Source organism: Orbicella faveolata, unplaced genomic scaffold (assembly GCF_042242905.1).
Source record: "Orbicella faveolata isolate gen_17 unplaced genomic scaffold, um_ofav_v1 contig_24, whole genome shotgun sequence".
NCBI lineage: Eukaryota > Metazoa > Cnidaria > Anthozoa > Scleractinia > Merulinidae > Orbicella > Orbicella faveolata.
The window spans coordinates 34,389,540-34,410,688 of record NW_028301552.1 but is presented as its reverse complement, the minus strand read 5'-3'; the positions used below and the strand labels follow the sequence as shown (position 1 = coordinate 34,410,688).

General features: G+C 39.4%; 1 protein-coding gene across 1 annotated transcript; it reads right to left on the bottom strand.

The window, feature by feature from the left end:
- Positions 1-5,682: 5,682 nt before the first annotated feature.
- On the bottom strand, positions 5,683-14,551 carry LOC149111383 (WD repeat-containing protein 25-like). The gene is made up of 5 exons (XM_089291340.1): positions 13,593-14,551; positions 12,795-12,925; positions 12,162-12,332; positions 10,363-10,503; positions 5,683-5,954 (listed from the first exon to the last, which is right to left on the bottom strand). The coding sequence occupies exons 1-5, from the start codon at positions 14,443-14,445 to the stop codon at positions 5,733-5,735; spliced, it is 1,518 nt and encodes a 505-aa protein (XP_089147466.1). The 5' UTR covers positions 14,446-14,551; the 3' UTR covers positions 5,683-5,732.
- Positions 14,552-21,149: the final 6,598 nt, after the last annotated feature.

The window sequence follows — 21,149 nt, the reverse complement described above, 5'->3', positions numbered from 1 at the left end:
GATTTAGATAAAGTTTCGAACGACAAGAATCGACTTGTATATTCGCCCCAGATTTCTATGCGTGATGCACCCTCGTCAACTATCACGCGGTAAAAATCTCGAGCTCAGAAGATTGTTAAATAGAACTACGATTTTAACCACTCAGCGCACGTATTTTCTTTGGACTATTTTCCGCTAATTTTCATTTGTTATTAAGACAAATCTTGTATTGCATGCCTTCGCGGTCTCCTAACAATTATATCAATAATCATCTATTTGAATGAGAAAATTCCGACACTTTATTCTCAAACAAAAGGTCTGCAATTCTTATCTGTTAAACTGAGCATAGCCAAGGAAACAGGCTATTGTTATTAACGTACCATCCAGAGAACTATTTTTTTGGTAAAACAAAGAGTTTTCAATTTACCGGTAGACAGATTTGTATAACAAAAGCAAAGTTTTTTTAAAAGAAATATCTTCCCTACAGGCACTATGACCCTCACATGCTGCAATCACGTGACAGCACAGCCGGCTGTCAACGACAGCAGCTGTCAGCTGGCGTTAATTGAAAAACATCTATATTTTGCTAGATAAATAATGCAACTTTGTTAACTTGTAATACCAATTTGGATTAACTGATGATGTGATAAAAAATGAAAAGGGATCGATGGACAATAAACCGCAGGGTCTCCTAACTTTGCATGTTAATGAATAAGATCGTCTGGTTTACATGTAAATTTGGTCCATTCTCTGGATGGATGGATGAACCGTGCAGTTGTCGAAACACCTGTCCTTACAGTGATAACGTAAGCACTTTTTTTAAAAGGAAAAATCATAAAACTCTCAAACATGAAACTGACATCCATGACAGATCATTATGCAACAGGCAGAACAAATAGGCCTGACGTTTGTACATATTTGAACATTCGCCGGAACTAGAAAGATCTAGGAAACCCTGGTAATGCATTTTATGAGGTCAAAACAGCAGTCGTTCAGAAATCAATTAACAGATATTAGACCATTGCGTGTCATCCCCGGTGTCATCAACCTTGTCGAGCTGAGTAGATTTTAAAAGTAACCGTTAAATGGACAATAGGTCTCATCAACATTTGCATCTTCTTAGTAGTCTACAAGGAAGCAGGGCTATGCACTCGTATTACGTTTTTCCTTGGCAAATGTTGAACAGAGAACTGAACGCGTCATGCCACGGGCAAATGATCAGTACAGTTCAGACTGGATGTAATTGGGTGTATGCGGTATGTCTAGTCGATCGGAATACAATTGAACTATGAAGTTTTTTTTCAGGGGTAAAAATGCCAGAGGCAATATGGCAGCTGTTAAGACATATGTCGGTGTACATTTAAATGGTATTGCTACAGAACATTGAAGCAGCATTCCTTTGTTTGTTTGTTGTTTCATCCTGACAACTAATATTGAAGAGTTATTCACAATTTAACAAGTACTGGTTAATTCCTGTGAGTGTTTTTCCTTAACAGTCATCCAAAAAAAACTTAATGTGATCGGTCAAACTATGGTAAATATACAGCTAATGAGGACCTATAGTCTACAACAAAATAGCATGTTCAGGTTACACTGGATATTCATAATATTCCTAAGTAGCAGAATAACGGAAATTTTCATGCATGCCTAAACAGGGATAAAATTTCGCTGTTTATTCCGCGTTCTTGCTAAATCGTCGGCCGGAATATTTCACTGTTCCTGAATCGTTAAAAGCCTTTTGCTGTTCTTTCATACTGAAAAATAGAATGAGAAATATCAGACTCTATCAAACTCGGACTGGAGTATTAAATTGTGGAGGTATTTCATCATACCTCGGGGCAATGCAAATTAATATCAGTTCTCAAAAACAAATTAAAATCTTTGCTTTAACTAAACGTAATAGAAAATCAAAACACGAAAGAGCTAGATACAGAAATCCATTATACAATTTCGAGTAAGTCTGATCGACGGAAAAATACACGCTACACACGCTCAGAGTGGATTGCAAACTCCCAATTTAAACTTTAAGAAAGAATCATAAAACAAAGCTGAATATTGAAAGCAAAACAAGAGTGAAGTTATATGTGTCGTTTATATCTATGAAGCTAACTTGCTGAAAACTTTAAAGAACGCATGAACACTTACCACACTGTTAGTATTCATCGTTTTCTGTAGCCTGCTTCCTACCACCCTGGATGCTGTTATTATATTCCCATTCGTATCTAAACAAATAAGGAAGCTTCCCTAGTGCCACAGGTTGAGTGCTGTTTTCCACTGGCTCCCGCTGATGACACTGATTCTGTACGGCTCGGTGGATTTTCATCAGAAGCCCTAGGATCAGGAGCAACAAAACACCGCACACAAGGCTGAGGAATCCTTGAAAGTCTTGAAAGGATAGCATTGTTGGAAATCAGTAAGGAAAGTTGTGTTCGATGTTGTGACTTATACACGCGTCTTGGATAAAAAAGACTTTGAATACGGTGCAATAAATGACGTGTAATAAATGACATGTAAATTTATACTTTAGTGACTAAGGGTCGATTAGTTCTGAAAGAAGTTGCAGGGCAAGAAATTCTTGTAATCGTTTGTAAGAAAAGAAAAATAAATTTAAGTTCAAGGGAGCGGAAATAAGGTCGTTTTTACACTAGCCACCGCAGGAGGATCACATCTGCAATGACCTGTATAGCGCAAATGTTGACGTTTTCACAATCGAAGTTAAAACTCTGTTTATCATGCCAGCTGCTTGAATAGATCGAGGGTAAACAAGGGGGCGATCAATTAGCACTAAAGGTAAATACCGTCAGCTATACCCGATCTCGGATGTAACACAAGGTCTTTAAAATTGATAGTAGTAAATCATAGAGAAAACAACTAAGTAAACATGGCAAAACATCTATACGCACTTTCTACTCGCTTCTCTTAGGAAACGCTTCCAAAGTCACTGAATATACACATGTTTAAATCATGCAGCAAAGCTCTTTGCAAATCGCTATACAAAATTATGTGCACGACAAAGGCAATGACTATTTAATAGCTGACTTCCACCTACAACTGATTGTCTCAAACAATCGTTCGTTCAATTTATAGACAATCTCCTTCCGGCCCGGAACTAAAGGAAACACAGTCTCCAGCACTCTAAGAGAATGCCAAAAGTTCAAAACAAAAGTCGTTTTTTAAGATCGTGACTAAACCACCACACGAGTACATACGAGTAACATACGAGTACATACGAGTAACATACGAGCAACATACGAGTAACATACGAGCAACATACGAGTAACATATGAGTACATACGAGTAACATACGAGTACATACGACTAGAATAGGAGTAACATACGACAGACACATACGGTAACATACAGGTTATATACGAATAGATTGGTTTACATACGAATACATAGGAGCAACATAGGATGGCAGGAGGGTAATAAACATGATATGTACCATTTTTCTCTTTACATTTCATTTTTACATGTGCGCGGGTAATGTTACTCGTATGTACTAGTGTGGTGTTTTAGTCTCGATCGTTTTTAAATCGACATTGTCTTTGGCGTTGTTGCCGTTGCTGCTTAAACTGCCTTTTGCTACTTGGGCGACGAGCGTCTGCCTGCACTTTGAACCATCTGTTTGTTCGGTTGCCTAGCTTGTGTTTGCGCGTTTCCTTGCTTCGCACTCGTTTGTCTAGACATTTCCCTGCCGTTCATTCAGTTGTTATTGTTTGCACCGTGAACATCCGTCTCTTATTTAAACTCCTAAGCTATTTAAACTCCTTATTTAAACTCCTACATCCGTCTCTTATTTAAACTTCTGCGGGCTTCCGTTAAACGCTGTTGGTGATTCTCGCTCGGCTTCAATACTCTGTATATTTTGATCAAGTAATACAAACTGAAAAACTGTAAAATAATACACACCAGGCTGGAAAATTCTTGAGTGGAAAACATGATTTCGAAATGCGCATTCAGAACGGTCGCACTGAAGAAGACAAAGTTATCATGAATATCAATTAAGACGATCGTTCGCGGGGCGATACAGAGATGGTCTACAACTGATACTGAATGCGCATTTATTTACAAGGGTCATTTACCTACAACAATACACTGGCTTTCCGTTCTATGTGCGGGTGCATTGTCTAAACAAACCAAGCAAAAAAGTGGACTCCGTCTAATTACAAAGTCAAAGTATGGATGAATGATTTAGGAAAACAAGGCTGATCAGAGCTAGTTTACAATGGCTTATTATGTGACTTGAAAATACATGGCGTTTAGCCACGGTCATTTCAATGCATCTGAAAAGAAGCTATATTTCCTTTTCAAGTCAGACGGACGGACAAGGTTAAAAGTAAACACAAGTGATGCGTGCCATGCGGGAATACTCCGCTTAAAAATATCGGAGCTGATCGTGAGAAAAACAGACACACAAAAGAAAAACACTCTATTTTTGTTTTTTTCACGATGCCGAGTGTTTGTTCTATAATAGACCATTTCCGAGTTACCTTGTGCCTCTGTTTCAAAACAAGTCCTCGTGCAAAAACTTTCATATGAAAATGAGTTTGATTAAGATGATAATGAACCTGTAGCCGGAAGAAAATAAAGCCAGCATGGGTCACTTTGATTGGGCACGCGCATCGCAAAGGCATTTTACCTATCGGAGGTCCTTGCTGATGTGACTGAACGAGCCCGAGTTGCCGTGATAACTTGTCACCAACAATAAAAAAAAGTCCGCAAAGGGTAAAGATCAGCTTTTTGTGTGAGCATAATAGATCATAATAGTGGCGCCCTTTGACCATAATACATGTAGTAATCTAGTAGCGAGGTATTTTAAAATAGACCATTTTACAGTTGTCTACTCAGTGACCTGGCCTTTTGGATGGCAGCGAGGCTGGAGTTGACCTTGTTTTGATACAAACTTCACTGCTTTTGTGAAGGTGAATTAATCAACATGACACGAGCGTGGGACAAAGAAAAATTCTGAGTCCCCGACGGGAATCGAACCCATGACCTCCCGAACACCGGGCGGGAGCTCTATCCACTGAGCTACGAGAACTCATGGAGAGCAAGGTTATTTAACGGAGTTCATATATGACAGGTGTCCTGCATACTGCTAGGATCAACGCTATCGAATTCATCGTGAGTAGTGATAAGTTAATAAAGATGGTGAATTTTAAGCTCGGTAACGAAACGTGAAGGTGCCCTCCATGAGTTCTCCATGAGTTCTCGTAGCTCAGTGGATAGAGCTCCCGCCCGGTGTTCGGGAGGTCATGGGTTCGATTCCCGTCGGGGACTCAGAATTTTCCTTTGTCCCACGCTCGTGTCATGTTGATTAATTCACCTTCACATTTCATTACCGAGCTTAAAATTCACCATCTTTATTAACTTTTCACTGCTTTTGTTGTGTAAAACAAGTTGTTCTCATGCTAACTAGGGGAATTTACATGACAAATGCAGTGAGGTCTGTATCAAAACAAGGTCAACTCCAGTCTCGCTTCCATCCAAAGGCCAGGTTACTGAGTAGACAACTGTAAAATGGTCTATTGAGCATCGGACATTAGCTTAATAGTGCAAAATGTGAGTATAATGTGTAAAACCCGACTCTGTAGAAGACTCTGTGTACACATTTGACAATAATACATTCATAAATGATCTGAAATTATGTAGACTTTTGTGTCGTTCTGTGTACTGTTGAATTGCACAAAGGAAATACAGTTTATCCTTATTGAAGCTGTTATTTAATTGATGGTTGTACAAATCGCTCATCATGTCCACACTTTAACTTGCCCACCCCACCCACAGCTTGCTACACAGCTGGGTAGGGTGGGGTGATAAGCCACGTCCATACATGGCGCAGAATGAGCATCAAGTGTTCTAATCACACGAGACGTTAACTGATCGTAGAAAAAGATTTTCCCATCCGCTGAGCCAGAAGAGACTATTCTACCATCAGGACTGAAATCACATCCAATGTGATAACCACAAACCTGAAAACAAAAACATTACTAATTAGGTTTAATCAAATGTATGACATCACTATCCTCTAGCCGACTTCTGATCTGAGGTTTTAAAAATGTTTTATTATTATTATTATTATTATTATTATTATTATTACTATTATTATTATTATTATTATTATTGTTATTATTATTATTATTATTATTATTATTATTATTATTATTCTTTCAATGCCCTTTCCAGGTACATTAAATCTATTCATTTTAAGCAAGTAACCGCCCGACCTTGACAATTTTCCAGTGGAATACATCTTTATTAGGGCAAATGTTGTTTGATTTGATACTAAAATTGAAAAAATTAAAACAATCAAATAAAATTTGCCCCGCTTCAAGCGCACAAAACTAGTGTCAAATAATAATTTAATTTTGATCAGATTACGGCCCTGTGATTCCTCCATTTGCGATCAGAACATTGCCGAATTCAATACTAAATTTTACCCTACCCACAATTAAGGACGTTGGCACGAAAATGTTCTACTCGATAGATTTTCTTCAAACTTCTACTGCGGACAGATAATGAATTACTTGTTTCAGAAATGAAAATGAAATGCGGGTCACCGACTTCGTTTCAGAGATAAAGCGTGTGGAAAATTAGTCTGATTTTTAGAAATGAGCGCGCGTAAATCAGCATGGTCTCCGCCGGAGTTTTTAGTTGAATCAACGGAGACAAACTATCCTAGTAATATTTTGTGTTAGTGAATCCGTTGCTTTAATTCCAAATGTTGCCAACGTGTTCACAAAACCTAATCCTTCAAGAGGCATTTGAAAGCGCCGCACAGATAAAGGAAAAGCTAAAAAGAAAAATTCAAACTTCTAATCGATAGATTTTCTTCATTTTTTCGCTAAACGTAGAAAATCGGTAGAGAAAATGGTCCATCAAAAGAAAAATAGGGGTCACTGAACGTCCAAGATCGTTAAATCCAGGCAAAGCTATACCAATAGCCATGTGCCCTATCGTTGTTCATTTTATTACTTAGCGCGCGCTCGATACATGACGTGGCGTGTGAATTTGCGTGCGCAGTAAGAATGCGCAGAAACAATTAGCGCAACCGTCCTTAAATATTCCTTGTGCGAGTTACGCCTCAATACTCTGTAAGCTCTAAGAATGAGCAAAAACCATCTTTGTACAGTAGACTTAAAAATACCGGAGATACCAGCGTACTTCTTCGACTAATAAAATAATACATGAAATCATGATATAAACAAATTATCCCGTTTTCTTTAAGTCCAGCCAAAACAAGATACAACAAAAGTACGCCATTAAATAAGCTTGTCTCAAAACCATTCGCAATCTGGTCTGGGTACGAGCCCAGCGTAACTCACCTCGCGCATGCTACGTCACAAACGCTTATTGTGACGCCAAACTTTCACTTCGCTCTTTTTCGTGGAACGAACAAGCTGTGTGCACATCACACGAGGCAAAATGTTTTGTTGAACGCACAAAGTTGTCATTTCCGCTCGCGGCGCTGTTGATTTTCTAGTTGTTATCATGCCTTGCATATCCTGCTAAACCACACGGTAAGATTTCCTTTCGTTTTAAAACTAGTTTCCTCTCTTTTCTTCTCGCAACCTGGCTAAACTTTAAATTTAAACCCGAGAGTCCACCAATCGCCTCCTTCTCTGCATGAAAGAATTGTCTTTTCTCGGGAAGCCAAGAAGTCTTTGTTCGCGTCAAAGAATAAAAAGTCAGCCGTTAACTGTTCTTTGCCAATGGCAAATTTGGAAAACCTCCATCCTTTTTCTTCGGAACACTAAACAACTCCGGTTGCCATGGCAGTATTTTAAAGGTTACTTCCCACCTTCAGAGGCCAAAAAAATCGTTTTTTCTTTTATTTGACAAAATTTAAGTTCGTCATTTTATCTAGTGTTTCCAAAGGAAAAACATTAAAAATCTCAAATTTCAAATAAAGTTAATAAACTAGGAAGGTGTCATAATCCTGTCAACGGGCGAGAACCCTGGGGAAATTTTCGCGGCAAACGCTCATCGCTCGTATTTCATGTCATTTGCATATTTTTATTTACATCACGCACTTGACAAAAATTCCCACGTGAAAGCTCTTTACGCTAACTCCTATGGAAAAACCAAAAGCTGAAAAAAGTCCTTGGGTAAAGAAAACGAAAAAAACCGGCCCAAAGAAGAAAGAAAAAGCTCCATATTGTCAAGGAAAGAAAAAAAAAACCTTGCCGGGAGCGACAAAGGCATTTGGTTTGGCCAAACGTCTTCGACAATCTCGGCATCTGCTGAAGATCCGGAGCGTTCAAATATCCTTGGAACAAGTAGCTTAAAAATCAAAGTCAACGTCAGTGCAGGCTGCGAACAAGATTCTTCGTCGGAATCTGGCGGAAGCGATGAAGATAATGAAACCTAACCAAGGGAACTCATTTCAGCAATAAAGGTATTTCTTAAGCTGTCCGTCGATTCCTTAACGTCTTGTTTTTCAGCGGCACACTTTCCGCCTTAAACATTTTTGGCGCGAGTTTTGCCTTTGCCTTTGCCTTTGACGTCTTTGCCCATTATGTTACGTCGCCGTCCTAAATTGAACTCCACTGAGCGAGATAAAAAAAACATGTTGCAATGCGATGCTTTTCCCGGGAAATCTTGATCTATTGTCAGAGACACTAGGAGGTCCTGTTGTTCCATTGGTTTGCGGTTTTATTAGGTGTGATAATCTCCGGGCGTGGCGCGAGTTGTTTACGAACCTTCACGAGCTAAAATCTCGCATTTGATTTTTGGCGGAATACATCCACTTTGAGCGAATTTATAGGGTATGCAGATTTGACGGATTTTCGTGAAATTTCGCCACAACATTCCAGAGATAATGACAAACCAAAGTGTGTCGGGAAATTTTGATATTTAACACATTTTTCCCGTGGCGTCCATTTACGCAACACGTCTCGCATATTTTTAGCTAATCCTACTTTAGATGTGGATATCTAGACAACCAATCAGAATATCGAAAAAGTCCCACACACTTTTGTTGATCGATGCCTTGTGAATAAGACTGAGCAGCCATTTTGCTAGTACTGCGGAGTCCGATAGCCGATAAATTCAATAGAAGAAGGCTCGGTCGTTTCACGCCTTACCGCCTCCTGACACTTCCTAAAAGAATGCATTGCTGAAATTGTATTTTTTTTTTTTCGCAAAGTACATTTATTAAGCTTTCTTATGATATATAGTTTGTTGGGGTTTTATTGAAACTGGCGCGCGTACGATGTTCCCGAAGGGCACCCGCAAAGGTAGGAAGTAACCGTTCTTCTCTATTTAATTTAAAGCGCGCGCTTCCACGGTTACTGTGAAATCGGACAATTATTTTCGTTTCGGTTTTGGTTTGGTTTTACCGCGGTTTGAGATTGATTGAGTAGTCCAATTGATAGGTAATTGGTTTGGTCTGGGGTTTACGACACTTATTGAAAAACCGCTCCTGTGCTCTTACGTTGCGTTTATGGTTTGGGATTTTAAACAACTACAACTACAGGCCTAGGAAAGAAAAACAATTCTTTCATTTTAAACTAGAATGCATTTTGTGATGGTTAAAACAAAACGTCATTTGTTTGCAGAAACTTCGCAACCTGATAACAAGGAGGATTTCTTTAAAGACTTCCTTCCTGAGACGACCATTACCGGAAGCTGCATTGAAAAGGTTAGCACATTTGTGGGTACCAAAGCTTGAGCAAGTCATTTTTTTTTTTTTTGCAATGAATGTTTTCAGGTAACGGTATTACAGACCTATTTTGGTTTAGACGTATTTCCTTCTCCCCCGTTAGAGCAGTGGCAGCTGAATCATCAGTAATAATCTCTTTTGCGCTTTAAATTTCTTTAAACACCCTTCTGAACCTTCTAAACCTTCTAGACTTCCTGTTAACGAAACGAGATATTTTCAAGGAAATGCGATTAAGAAGCAGTTTTTTAACTATTGATTTTGTTGGTAAAGTGTGGTTTAACATCTTTTAGTTGTCCAGTCATGCAGATCCATGCAGAGTAACTGCAGAATACTTGGCCACCTCGAAGCTGTACGACTAAAAAAAACCTTGATACGCGGTTACGCAGTCATTCTCGCTTTATTTTCCCCGTTTTCGCATCAAAAATTATAGTCATATTTGGCGACGGGGCTATGGGGCTACGGGGCTATCCCAGGGGCGGCTGTGGAGCAACGGCACTACGTGGCCCCGCAGACCCGTGGTCTCTTGGGACGTTTGAACTTTGCTCGCTCCCAATCGACTCTTGTGAAAAAATTATAAAAAGCGGGGATGACGGGAAGAAACTTAGGAAAACAACTCGACTTCCTGTCATCCTACCATGTGTTACAATTTTTTTTTCAAATCTGAGAGGAGACTAGGGACGAGTCAGCCATTGATCTTAGCTGTGTTGTATCATTACCTTATGGCCCTCGTATCTTTTAAACTTGTTCAGCTTGTAAGGTTTTCTTGTTGAGAACAAGGCAATGTAGTCTCCGTTTGACTGTGCCACAAAATGAGATTCACTTGGATGGACTCTTAAACAAGTACACGTGAAGGCCTCCTAAAACAACAACAGAAACAAATAACTGCAGAAATAGCCAGTAATTAATTCATAACTAACTTCAACAGACAACTTCAAGATTCAGTTGGAAAGGACTGGGGACCATGCCCCCCCCCCCTCATAATCCTAAAGAGAATGAGCTGACCCCCCCCCCCCCCCCCCCGTGCGCCTGGAAATGATATGGTAAAATTAAACATGTAAAGCTAAACTCAAGATAAAATTAGTGGGAGGCGCGGTGGCCTCATGGTTAGTGCGCTCGTCTCCGGATCGAGCGGTCCGGGTTCCAGCCCTGGCCGGGGACATTGTGTTGTGTTCTTGGGCAAGACATTTTACTCTGACAGTGCCTCTCTCCACCCAGGTATATAAATGGCTACCGGCGAACTTAATGCTGGGGGTAACCCTGCGATGGACTAGTATCCCATCCAGGGGGGAGTAGAAATACTCTTAGTCGCTTCATGCTACAGAAACTGGGATAAGCTCCGGCCTGATGGGCCACTTGGCTCACATGCAGACTTTACCAAGATAAAATTGCAGATTAAAGTGATGATTATTTCTTAATAAGAATAATATATAGTGAACTAAGTAATTTTGTTTTATTGTTTGGATGTGGTTGTTAATCAGAGGGGAGGAGGGGTCACCCGCATTTGCAATCAAATACAGGTGGTGCTGGGGCATGCTACCATAGGAAAATCGCGATTTTCAAAATCTCAGAAACACTTTTTTAGGCATTCTGGTAGATTTTTGACATTAAAGATGCTGTCAATACCATTAATGGTGATTCAAAAGAGTGACTTAGGCCATTAAAATTTGGGAAATTAAAAAAAACATTTCCCTTGTTTCTATCCACTATAGAAGCACAAAAGAAGGGCTATGAAGAAAGGTTATGCCTGAAACATTTCCATTTTTTCACAAGATGACACTTTTTTTATGTTTTTCTACCTTATCACCTTTCATTTTGTATTTTTTTTTTAATTTTTATATAGCAACACTAGTGAAAGTTTGGAAGAACAAGAAATGCTGTGGGAGCACAAGCTACAGGCAAGTGTTTCTACAGCTTTTTTAAGTTCTCGGAAACCTTTGTGCTATAATGCAATAGAAACACAGGCAAAATGTTTCTATTTCTTTCAGAAAACATCATCAAAATGTCAATTATCTTTGCTCCGATCATCAATACATCAGCAGCTTGTACAGTCCTCAGGGCAGCTCTCCTAAGCCCCGGCCAAACAATCGCAACATTTTAACACCACATATTGCAACATTGTTGGGCAATTGTTGGGCAATTTTTTTGTTATTTATTTACCTATTTATTTTTTTTAATATAAATATAGATGTGGCCTGCCTAGATTAGCCCAGGCTACCTGCGGGTTCGCGTTGTTACTATTATCAAGCAGTTTTAACTTAATCTGTATATCTGTTTCTGTAAAAATTGTAAATACGCGAGTCATAATAAAAATAAAAGTTGTAAGTTGTTGTTGCAAAACATGTGCGCATTTGGTCACCCATTGGCCGACATGTTGCCACATGTTGGGTGTTGTTGACTCAAGTTTGGAAATGAATCAATTTGATTGTTTGGCCAAGGCTTTACCGTGTGTTTTCAAAAATCATAATAAATTCCTGTATTGCCTAAGCTTGTTTGGTCTGGCTTGCCATTGACATACCTGGTAAATCTGATTGGATAATATTGCAGTCGATCTAAAATCCCAGACCATGATCCCTTTGTCTGTGGAATTCCGCCTGACTACCTCAGCAGCAGAAATAAATTCATCTCCTCCAGGAAGAAATGCCACGTCTTGTACTTGGCCAAAAAATGCTGAGTAAGTTGATGCCACCTGTTGATGAAAATCACAGTTGCCATCAAGATTAGGCAAACAATTCACTAACACTAGTTAAAAAAGAATATATGAAAGATCATACATTTGAACTGCAGATAAAGATATGAACACATGATTGATTATCGCAGTTTATATATGAAAATCAAAAACTGATTTTCTCTGCAAATTAAAAGAATAATGGAAGACTGCATTGTAAAATCATTATAATTTTTCCAAATTCAAAAGAAAAAAAACCAGGCTTGAAAAATACAAAACACCACATTTTCCACGATGTGTCTATATTGTGGTCTGTTATCAGTGACCTCCCTGCCAAAAAAATTCCTGTCACAGTCACTTAAGCGGTTTTGCAAAATAATTAACACTTTTGGTTGGTTTCCCAATGATCCAAGTGTGTTTTGAGCTTTTGCAAGAAAACAGCTTCAGATATGACGATGCACCTTTCAACTATTCCATACTAACATTTCCAGTTCTTGTGTCCCAGCAAAGAATGTCAGATTTAAATGTCCCAGCTAAGAACAGGGCAGGGTCTGTGGGGTAAAACTCAACACAAGTCACATAGTTCTTGTGTGGAAACACTTTGATTTCCTGACCTGTCAAAAAAAACAAGTGTTTTAATTAATTCATTTATAAACATTATTTACAATGTAATGCACTTGATGTCCAGGTATGGTTTCAGCAATAGTCCAGGCCTTTGAAGTAATAAAAAAACCCTCTAAAGTTATTGTACAAACAACATGAATGCATCAGTGAAAAATCTTTCTGGTGCTCCACATTCTGAAAATCACTACAATCTATTACTACTCTTCTGTAAATGCCCAAGAGATAGAATTATGAATCAACAACTAACAAAAGCATCCTAAAAAGAATTTGGATAGGTAATAAAAATTTTAATTAAGATCAACAATTCAGTTCTCATTGCTCAGCAGGCTTCAAGCAAGCATTGTGCTTTCCCGGCCTCCCTACAGAAGGGGTTTTAGTTTGAATCCCCTCCTCCTCCACTTCTACAGAAATCCCAGTTTCTTCAAACTGTCCTTTAAAAGTTTTGGCTATCGAGATCCCTTGACTGCCTGGGTTGTCATGGATATTTTTTGAAACTGCACACTGTGCCTTCTTGCTATTCTACATATCAGTCGCTCAAGGAAAAATATGTGCAGACTGCATGCAGCCTAGGAGCTCCCTTTCTCTTCCTCATGACCCCTCCACTCCTCGCCAGTCTTGCTTGCTGTAACTACATAATATCACTACCACTGTCACTACCTGTTTCCAAGTTAAAAAGTCTTGCAGTTTTGTCATAACCACATGTCAAGACTTGCGATCCACACAGACTCCACTTGGAATCTTTGACTGCTTCACTGTGGCGCGTGAATCTTCGGGCACAGACTCCACCTTTGTGTGTGTCCCAAACACAGACCACATGATCCATTGATGCAGAAATCAACAAATTGCTTTCTACTGGATTCCATCTGACGCAGTTGACTCCCTGTGAATGCCCTTCAAGATTTAGATGTAGCTTTCTTGGTGGTCTGCATACAAGATCTGTGCCTGTAGTTTTAATGCTAGAAATGTCAGTTTTTATCTCAGATTTTAACTCAACACCTTTCAAAGTATTATCACAATCAATCTCTTCCAACTGAGGATTCGTTGAAACTGTTGAAGCCGTAATTAAGGCATTTTCTTGAGCTAGTTTCTCTCTTTCTCTCTTAGACACATAAGGTTTCACGCTAAGTCCCGAAATGCTCGACTTTGTATGTGTTTTCCTTGTCACTGATTCGATGAAAGGTGGAGTTTTCTTGGTTTGGTTGCCAGCCCCTTGCGAATGCGTTTTATGATCATCACCAAGGCGATCGGATAAGTCACTGTTATAGTTCAAAGCACTGAAAGATGGTAATGGTTTTGATACCGAAATAGTACTTACAGACGTTCCTCTAGCATTTGACGGTTCGAAAGAAGACTTAAGTAATTTATCCTTTCGCTGTCCGATGTTCGGTCCTGATCCACGACCATTGCCTCTGTCAACTTCTGTTGAGCTTGCCTTTCGTTTCTTGTTTTTCGGTGAGTCGTCGTTGCCGTCAGAAGATGAACTGCTATCGTAAGCACACAAACTCTCCATACCTTGCTAGAATCTTGCAGCGTTCCTAAAGAGATGTAAAGACTATCAGCTAGCGTAGCAAATCGAAACACCATCCGGCATTTTTTTCGACAAGTTCGTCCCCAGTCCCTCTAGGCATGGTTGAGGAACCCGGAAGCTACAGCAACCCGGAACTACTTTGTTTAGTCCCCGGGATACTCCGTTATACCGGCTATCTAGGTGGGTGCGGCCCCAAGGGGTATGGTTTTTGAGTAGTTTTGGTCGATAAAGGTATGGATTAGCTAGTATTTTGTTTACAGGGAACTACCTGTACTTTTCTCAGCATCAACATTGGCAATTTTGTAGCGTTCTAAGTGTTTAAGGTTACTTCAAACCTTCGCGGGTGTCCTCCAGAAAAAAATTCGTGCGCGCGCTGTTTTCAAGGAAACCCCCACAAACTATATATCAACAGAAAGGTTATAAAATGTAGAATTCGATAAAATTATGTTTGTTTTGGATTTTGTTTTCCAAAGTCAGCAGAGGCCGTCAACTCCAAAATGACCGACTGACGTTCCAGCGAATTAATCGGGTATCAAATGCGATCGTTCATGCAAAATAACTGTACAGTGTTAATCACAAAGCCTCAATCTCCAAAAACCTGTCAGCATTTTCTTTTATTTCTATTGGTTATCTTTTTATAGATCTGTCAAGTTCGACTATCGAAAAATTCGCGTAACCTGTTGCGTTAAAGGCCGCCACGAGGAAAGTATTTAAAATAAAGGAATTCGCCGACACCCTTTTGTTCCATATCTATCAGTGAATGTTCTGACCAAATTTTATGGAAAACCGTCAAATCTGCATACCCTATTAATTCATTTAAAGAGAAGGGATTCTCTCGAAAAACGAGTGCGAGTTTTCGCCCTCTAAAGATTCATAAACATATCACGCCTTCACAGAGGAATGTGTTAGCTTGAAAAGCCGCGAGCCAATGAAATAACAGAACCCCTAGCGTTCACAATATGCAAACTTGAGCTTCGCGGACTTTAATTTTCTTGACCAAAAAAACATCGACCAATGTAGCCCCGCGAAGGTTTGAAGTAACCTTAAGTAAATGAAAGCCAGTAGTCTAGTTAGCTGCGGTCATATATTAGAGCCGTATAATATTAAGAGTTCTGAAATGGGTCGGGGTATTCGCAAACATTTGGATTCATATGAAAGTGAGTTCCGCCTACAGGTTCATTTTCATTATGCAAATCTAATTTATTTTTGCACGAAGACTCGTTTTGAAACAGAGGCACAAACTAACTTGGAAATGGCCTATTATCGTTCAGGGCTGAGAGAGGGCGAGTCTAACAGGCGTTTAGCGTCTATTATCTCGGATTTGAACGCTTGAAATGGGTTGAAACACGCATTATTAGCTTCATTGTTACAATCTTGGGTGATCAAAAAATTCTTCATTGAGAAAAGTGTCGACGGTTTCTCATCCCTGACTTATGCTATTTTAACCAATTTTATTTACTCTCAGGCCAGATGCTTTTCCAATATTGCTAAAGGATAGTGAAGGCAGGTAGGCCGTTTTTGTTTTCTCAATAAAATCAGCAGTCCGTGGCCTACTAGAGTGACAATCCGTGTTAGCAAATTTGAATAACAAAAGCAAAGTTTTAAAACAGACTTCTTCAGGGTACGGATGTGTTCTAGCGCCGGTCTACGGCCGCAGCTGTTCTCAACATCTACCTACTGTTTGAAACTTGGCCCTTTCTGCATTGCTTTATATTGATTTTCAAAAATCACTGGGTGTCGACTCGAAATCTAGGCAAGTAGAAAAAATGGCAACTTTGTTAACTAACCTAGTTAGAATAAAACTGAAATACATTAAAAATTAAAAAGGATTGACAATTACTGTAAGCTGGTCATGCATGCAGGCGCGCCGTATTAATTATTTACAATCGTTACAATGGTCTTTTGGCGAACTTAAATAAAGGCTTCATATTTTGACGATACTATATTCACAATCCGGATGTTCAACAACTACTATTGGTTAATTTCTCTACATTTTCTTGAACCAGCTAAACAGAATGTCGATAGTTGATTTGTTTATAAAGAGCCTGCGACTTTCTTGTCCAAGTATGCAGTCCATTATAATGTTCAGCAGACACTTGAGTTCTTTATGCATTCCACGCGCGCGCCAGACACGAGTATAACGCAGCGAGCGCGTACTTCCATACAAAGCGTTATTTTAAAGAGCCTGCCACTATCTTGTTCAAGTATGCAGTTCATTATAATGTTCAGTTCACACTTGAGTTCCACGCCCCAGACACGAGTATAACGTAGCGAGCGCGTGCTTCCATACAAAGCGTTATTTTAAAGAGCCTGCGGCTATCTTGTTCAAGTATGCAGTCCATTATAATGTTCAGATCACACTTGAGTTCTTTACGTGATTCCACGCGCCAGACACGAGTATAACGCAGCGTGCTTCCATACAAAGGGTTTTAAACTTAGAGTTAACCATGAATAAAATAAAGCCGTTGCAATTTTTCCGGCTCTGTCTAAATATCTTCTGACAGAATAGTCCTCAGTCCTAATAAAGCTTCTCGGGGAATACCATTTTCGTTTCACTCATTCTGGAAAATAAAGTAAGAAAAATATTAGAAGTAGAGAATAACAGACGGCAGTGCAAATTCTGGAGGCATTCCAATACCTCCGGGCAATCGGAAATTGTGCTTAGTAATAAGTAAAGCACTGGATAAACGTAATAGAAAAATCATAACATGAAGTAGATAGATACAAAAGTCCATTTTGCAATTTTGAATTTTGTCTAATAGACTAAAAAATGCACCCTTTACATGCTGAGAGAGCGTCGCAAACTCTCTTTTTGAACTACAAAATACATAAAACAAAGCATTAAAAACAAAACAAGAGTGAAGTTATCTGCTTCGTTCAATTCTGATGAAGCTAACATGATTTAAAACTTGAAATAACGGCGGTATGGACACTTACTGCACTGTTCCGAACTGTTAATACTCATCGTGTTCTGTGGCCCGTTTGCGATTACATGGGACGCTGTTATTGTATTTCCATTCGTCTTGCAACAAAAGTCGTCTCCTTAATGGCACAGGTTCTCTGTTATTTTCCACAGGTCTTTGCTCCCAATTCTGTACAGCTCTGTATAGTTTCAACAGAAGCCCCAGGACCAATAACAGTAAAAAAGTATACACGATGGTGAAGAATCCTTGAATGGATAGCATGATTTAACGGGAGAATTCCAAAAAGTATAGTTATCAACGAAGGAGTGATTATACGTGTTTGCAGTCAATGCGCTTTCGACGAATACAATGCAATATGTAATGGAATTACGTTTGTGAACAAAATTACTCATGTTGAACAGTACCACCCAATCGGATGACACCTCGATCTGCAATGACCCGTATGTAGGGCATACATCAGTATACCGTGGAAGTCCAATACGGTGACCAACGATGATCATGAAAATTTGGCCGTATTATATTAACAGGTGGCCGGGGTAGGATCAAATAGGAAGGTTACTGCGCCTTTCAAAATCATGCGGAAATTAAAATTCAAAGCTCTCTGAACCGACAAAAATGCGTTTTTCCGGCTACCGTCAATCAAATGTTCGGCGGCTCCTTCCAGCTTTCGACTACTGTCGAGCACTGTTTCGTTGTCTGAACTGTGCTCAACGATTTGATTAGGATCCTCCGATATTTGATTGACGGTAGCGAAAAACGCACTTGTCAGTTGACGCTTTGAATTTTAGAACCCTCAGGCATGTTATTGAAAGGCGCAGTAACCTTTTTTTATTGATACGTAGTTTGAGGGGGTTTCATTCAGCGTTATGTCTTGGGTATTTTATTTGAATTTTTTCATAGCCTGAATGAGTGTTAAAGAAATCTAAACAAAAGTACTCAAATTATCGTTCAGGGCTGAGAGAGGGCGCCTAACAAGCGTTTAGCGTCAATTATCTTGGATTTGAATGCTTCAAATTGGTTGAAACACGCATTATCAGCCTCACTGTTTCAATCTTGGGTGATCAAATCATTATTCACTGAGAATAGTGCCGGTGGTTTCTCATCCCTGATCATGACTTATACTATGTTAACCCATTTTATTCACGTTCAGGAAAGATGCTTTTCCTACCTATTGCTGGAGGATAGTGAAGGGACGTAAGCTGTTTTTGTTTTGTTTTGTTTTGTTTTTTTATTGCCAATAAAATCAGCAGTCCGTGGCCTGCTAGAGTGACAATCCGTGTTAGCAAATTTGAATAACAAAAGCAAAGTTTTAAAACTGAAATACCTTAAAAATTAAAAAGGACGGACAATTATTGCAAGCTGGTCATGCATGCAGGCGCGCCGTATTAATTATTTACAATCGTTACAATGGTCTTTTGGCGAACTTAAATAAAGGCTTCATATTTTGACGATTCTATATTCACAATCCTGATGTTTAACAACTACTTCTGGTTAATTTCTCTACATTTTCTTGAACCAGCTAAACAGAATGTCGATAGCTGATTTGTTTATAAAGAGCCCGCGGCTATCTTGTCCAAGTATGCAGTCCATTATAAAGTAAAGCAGACACTTGAGTTCTTTATGCATTCCACGCGCGCGCCAGACACGAGTATAACGTAGCGAGCGCGTGCTTCCATACAAAGCGTTATTTTAAAGAGCCTGCGGCTATCTTGTTCAAGTATGCAGTTCATTATAATGTTCAGATCACACGAGTTCTTTACGTGATTCCACGCGCCAGACACGAGTATAACGCAGCGTGCTTCCATACAAAGGGTTTTAAACTTAGAGTTAACCATGAATAAAATAAAGCCATTGCAATTTTTCCGGCTCTGTCTAAATATCTTCTGACAGAATAGTCCTCAGTCCTAATAAAGCTTCTCGGGGAATACCATTTTCGTTTCACTCATTCTGGAAAATAAAGCAAGAAAAATATTAGAAGTAGAGAATAACAGACGGCAGTGCAAATTCTGGAGGCATTCCAGTACCCCCGGGCAATCGGAAATTGTGCTTAGTAATAAGTAAAGCACTGGATAAACGTAATAGAAAAATCATAACATGAAGTAGATAGATACAAAAGTCCATTTTGCAATTTTGAATTTTGTCTAATAGACTAAAAAATGCACCTCTAAAATGCTGAGAGAACGTCGCAAACTCTCTTTTTGAACTACAAAATACATAAAACAAAGCAGTAAAAACAAGAGTGAAGTTATCTGCTTCGTTCAATTCTGATGAAGCTAACGTGATTTAAAACTTGAAATAACGGCGGTATGGACACTTACTGCACTGTTCCGAACTGTTAATATTCATCGTGTTCTGTGGCCCGTTTGCGATTACATGGGACGCTGTTATTATATTTCCATTCGTCTTGCAACAAAAGTCGTCCCCTTAATGGCTCAGGTTCTCTGTTATTTTCCGCCGGTCTTCGCTCCCAATTCTGTACAGCTCTGTATAGTTTCAACAGAAGCCCCAGGACAATTAACAGTAAAAAATGCACATTAGGCTGAATAATCCTTGAATGGACAACATGGTTCAATAAAGGAAATTCAAAAAGGGAAGTTATGAACGAAAGAGTGATACGTTTGCATGAAATAAGCTTTCGACGAATACAATGCAATACATAATGGAATTACTTTTGTAAACAACTGAAGGGAAAATTACTCATGTTGAACTGATACCATCCAATCGGATGACTCCTCGATCTGCAATGACCCGTATGTAGGGCCTTTCTTATTTTTCTGGAATTCTGCTCAGCATCGGTGACCAAATACCAAAGAGCGGAAATCTGTCTGCAATGGACCATATTCGTATTCTCGGTATTGGACTGGAAGTAGCTTGTGACTGAGGCTAATGCGGAAAGTTTTTTCAAAAGCAGATGACATTTTAAATCTCTTTTTAATGATATTCCCCGGCATGAGCCTCAGTACTGTGGCTGAACTCCAAACCCAATGTTGGCCCTAAGCTAGCGCTATTGCCGTCGTTTCAACTGACACACTTCAAGTTAAAAACTTTGTCAAGGTCTGTAAATCGGCTCAGTATACTATATTAAAGTACACGGGGGCGATCAATTAGCTTTTTTTAATCAAAGTCGTTTAGTGCACATTTTGAACGACTTTGAGACTCACGTAAATACCAGTTTCCTTTATAAGCAACAGTTTCAAGTCAACTTTAACCGGTTTGAAACGTGAAGGTGAATTAATCAACATGACACGAGCGTGGGACAAAGAAAAATTCTGAGTCCCCGACAGAAATCGAACCCATGACCTCCCGAACACCGGGCGGGCGCTCTATCCACTGAGCTACGAGAACTCATGGAGAGCAAGGTCATTTAACTGAGTTCATGTATGATAGGTGTCCTATCATACATGAACTCAGTTAAATGATAGGTGTCCTATTATACATGAACTCAGTTAAATGACCTTGCTCTCCATGAGTTCTCGTAGCTCAGTGGATAGAGCGCCCGCCCGGTGTTCGGGAGGTCATGGGTTCGATTCCTGTCGGGGACTCAGAATTTTTCTTTGTCCCACGCTCGTGTCATGTTGATTAATTCACCTTCACGTTTCATTACCGAGCTTAAAATTCACCATCTTTATTAACTTTTAACCGGTTTTTTCCTTTTTTTCTGTTTCTTCAAAAGTCACTTCTGAAAGGGTTTTCCCACCACACTCTCATGGGAAGCCTTTCGACATAAGGCGTTTTATAGTTTCCAAAATTTCACCGTAAAAA

Bases quoted from the DNA above. Each gene is read 5' to 3' on its own strand.
- LOC149111383 (XM_089291340.1), bottom strand. From the start codon at position 14,445: ATGGAGAGTTTGTGTGCTTACGATAGCAGTTCATCTTCTGACGGCAAC. The intron at 12,926-13,592 runs GTAGTGACAGTG...TTTTTTTGACAG, and splicing joins ACTTTTTAACTTGGAAACAG to GTCAGGAAATCAAAGTGTTT. The intron at 5,955-10,362 runs GTAATGATACAA...TTTTGTTTTCAG, and splicing joins AAAGATACGAGGGCCATAAG to GTTTGTGGTTATCACATTGG.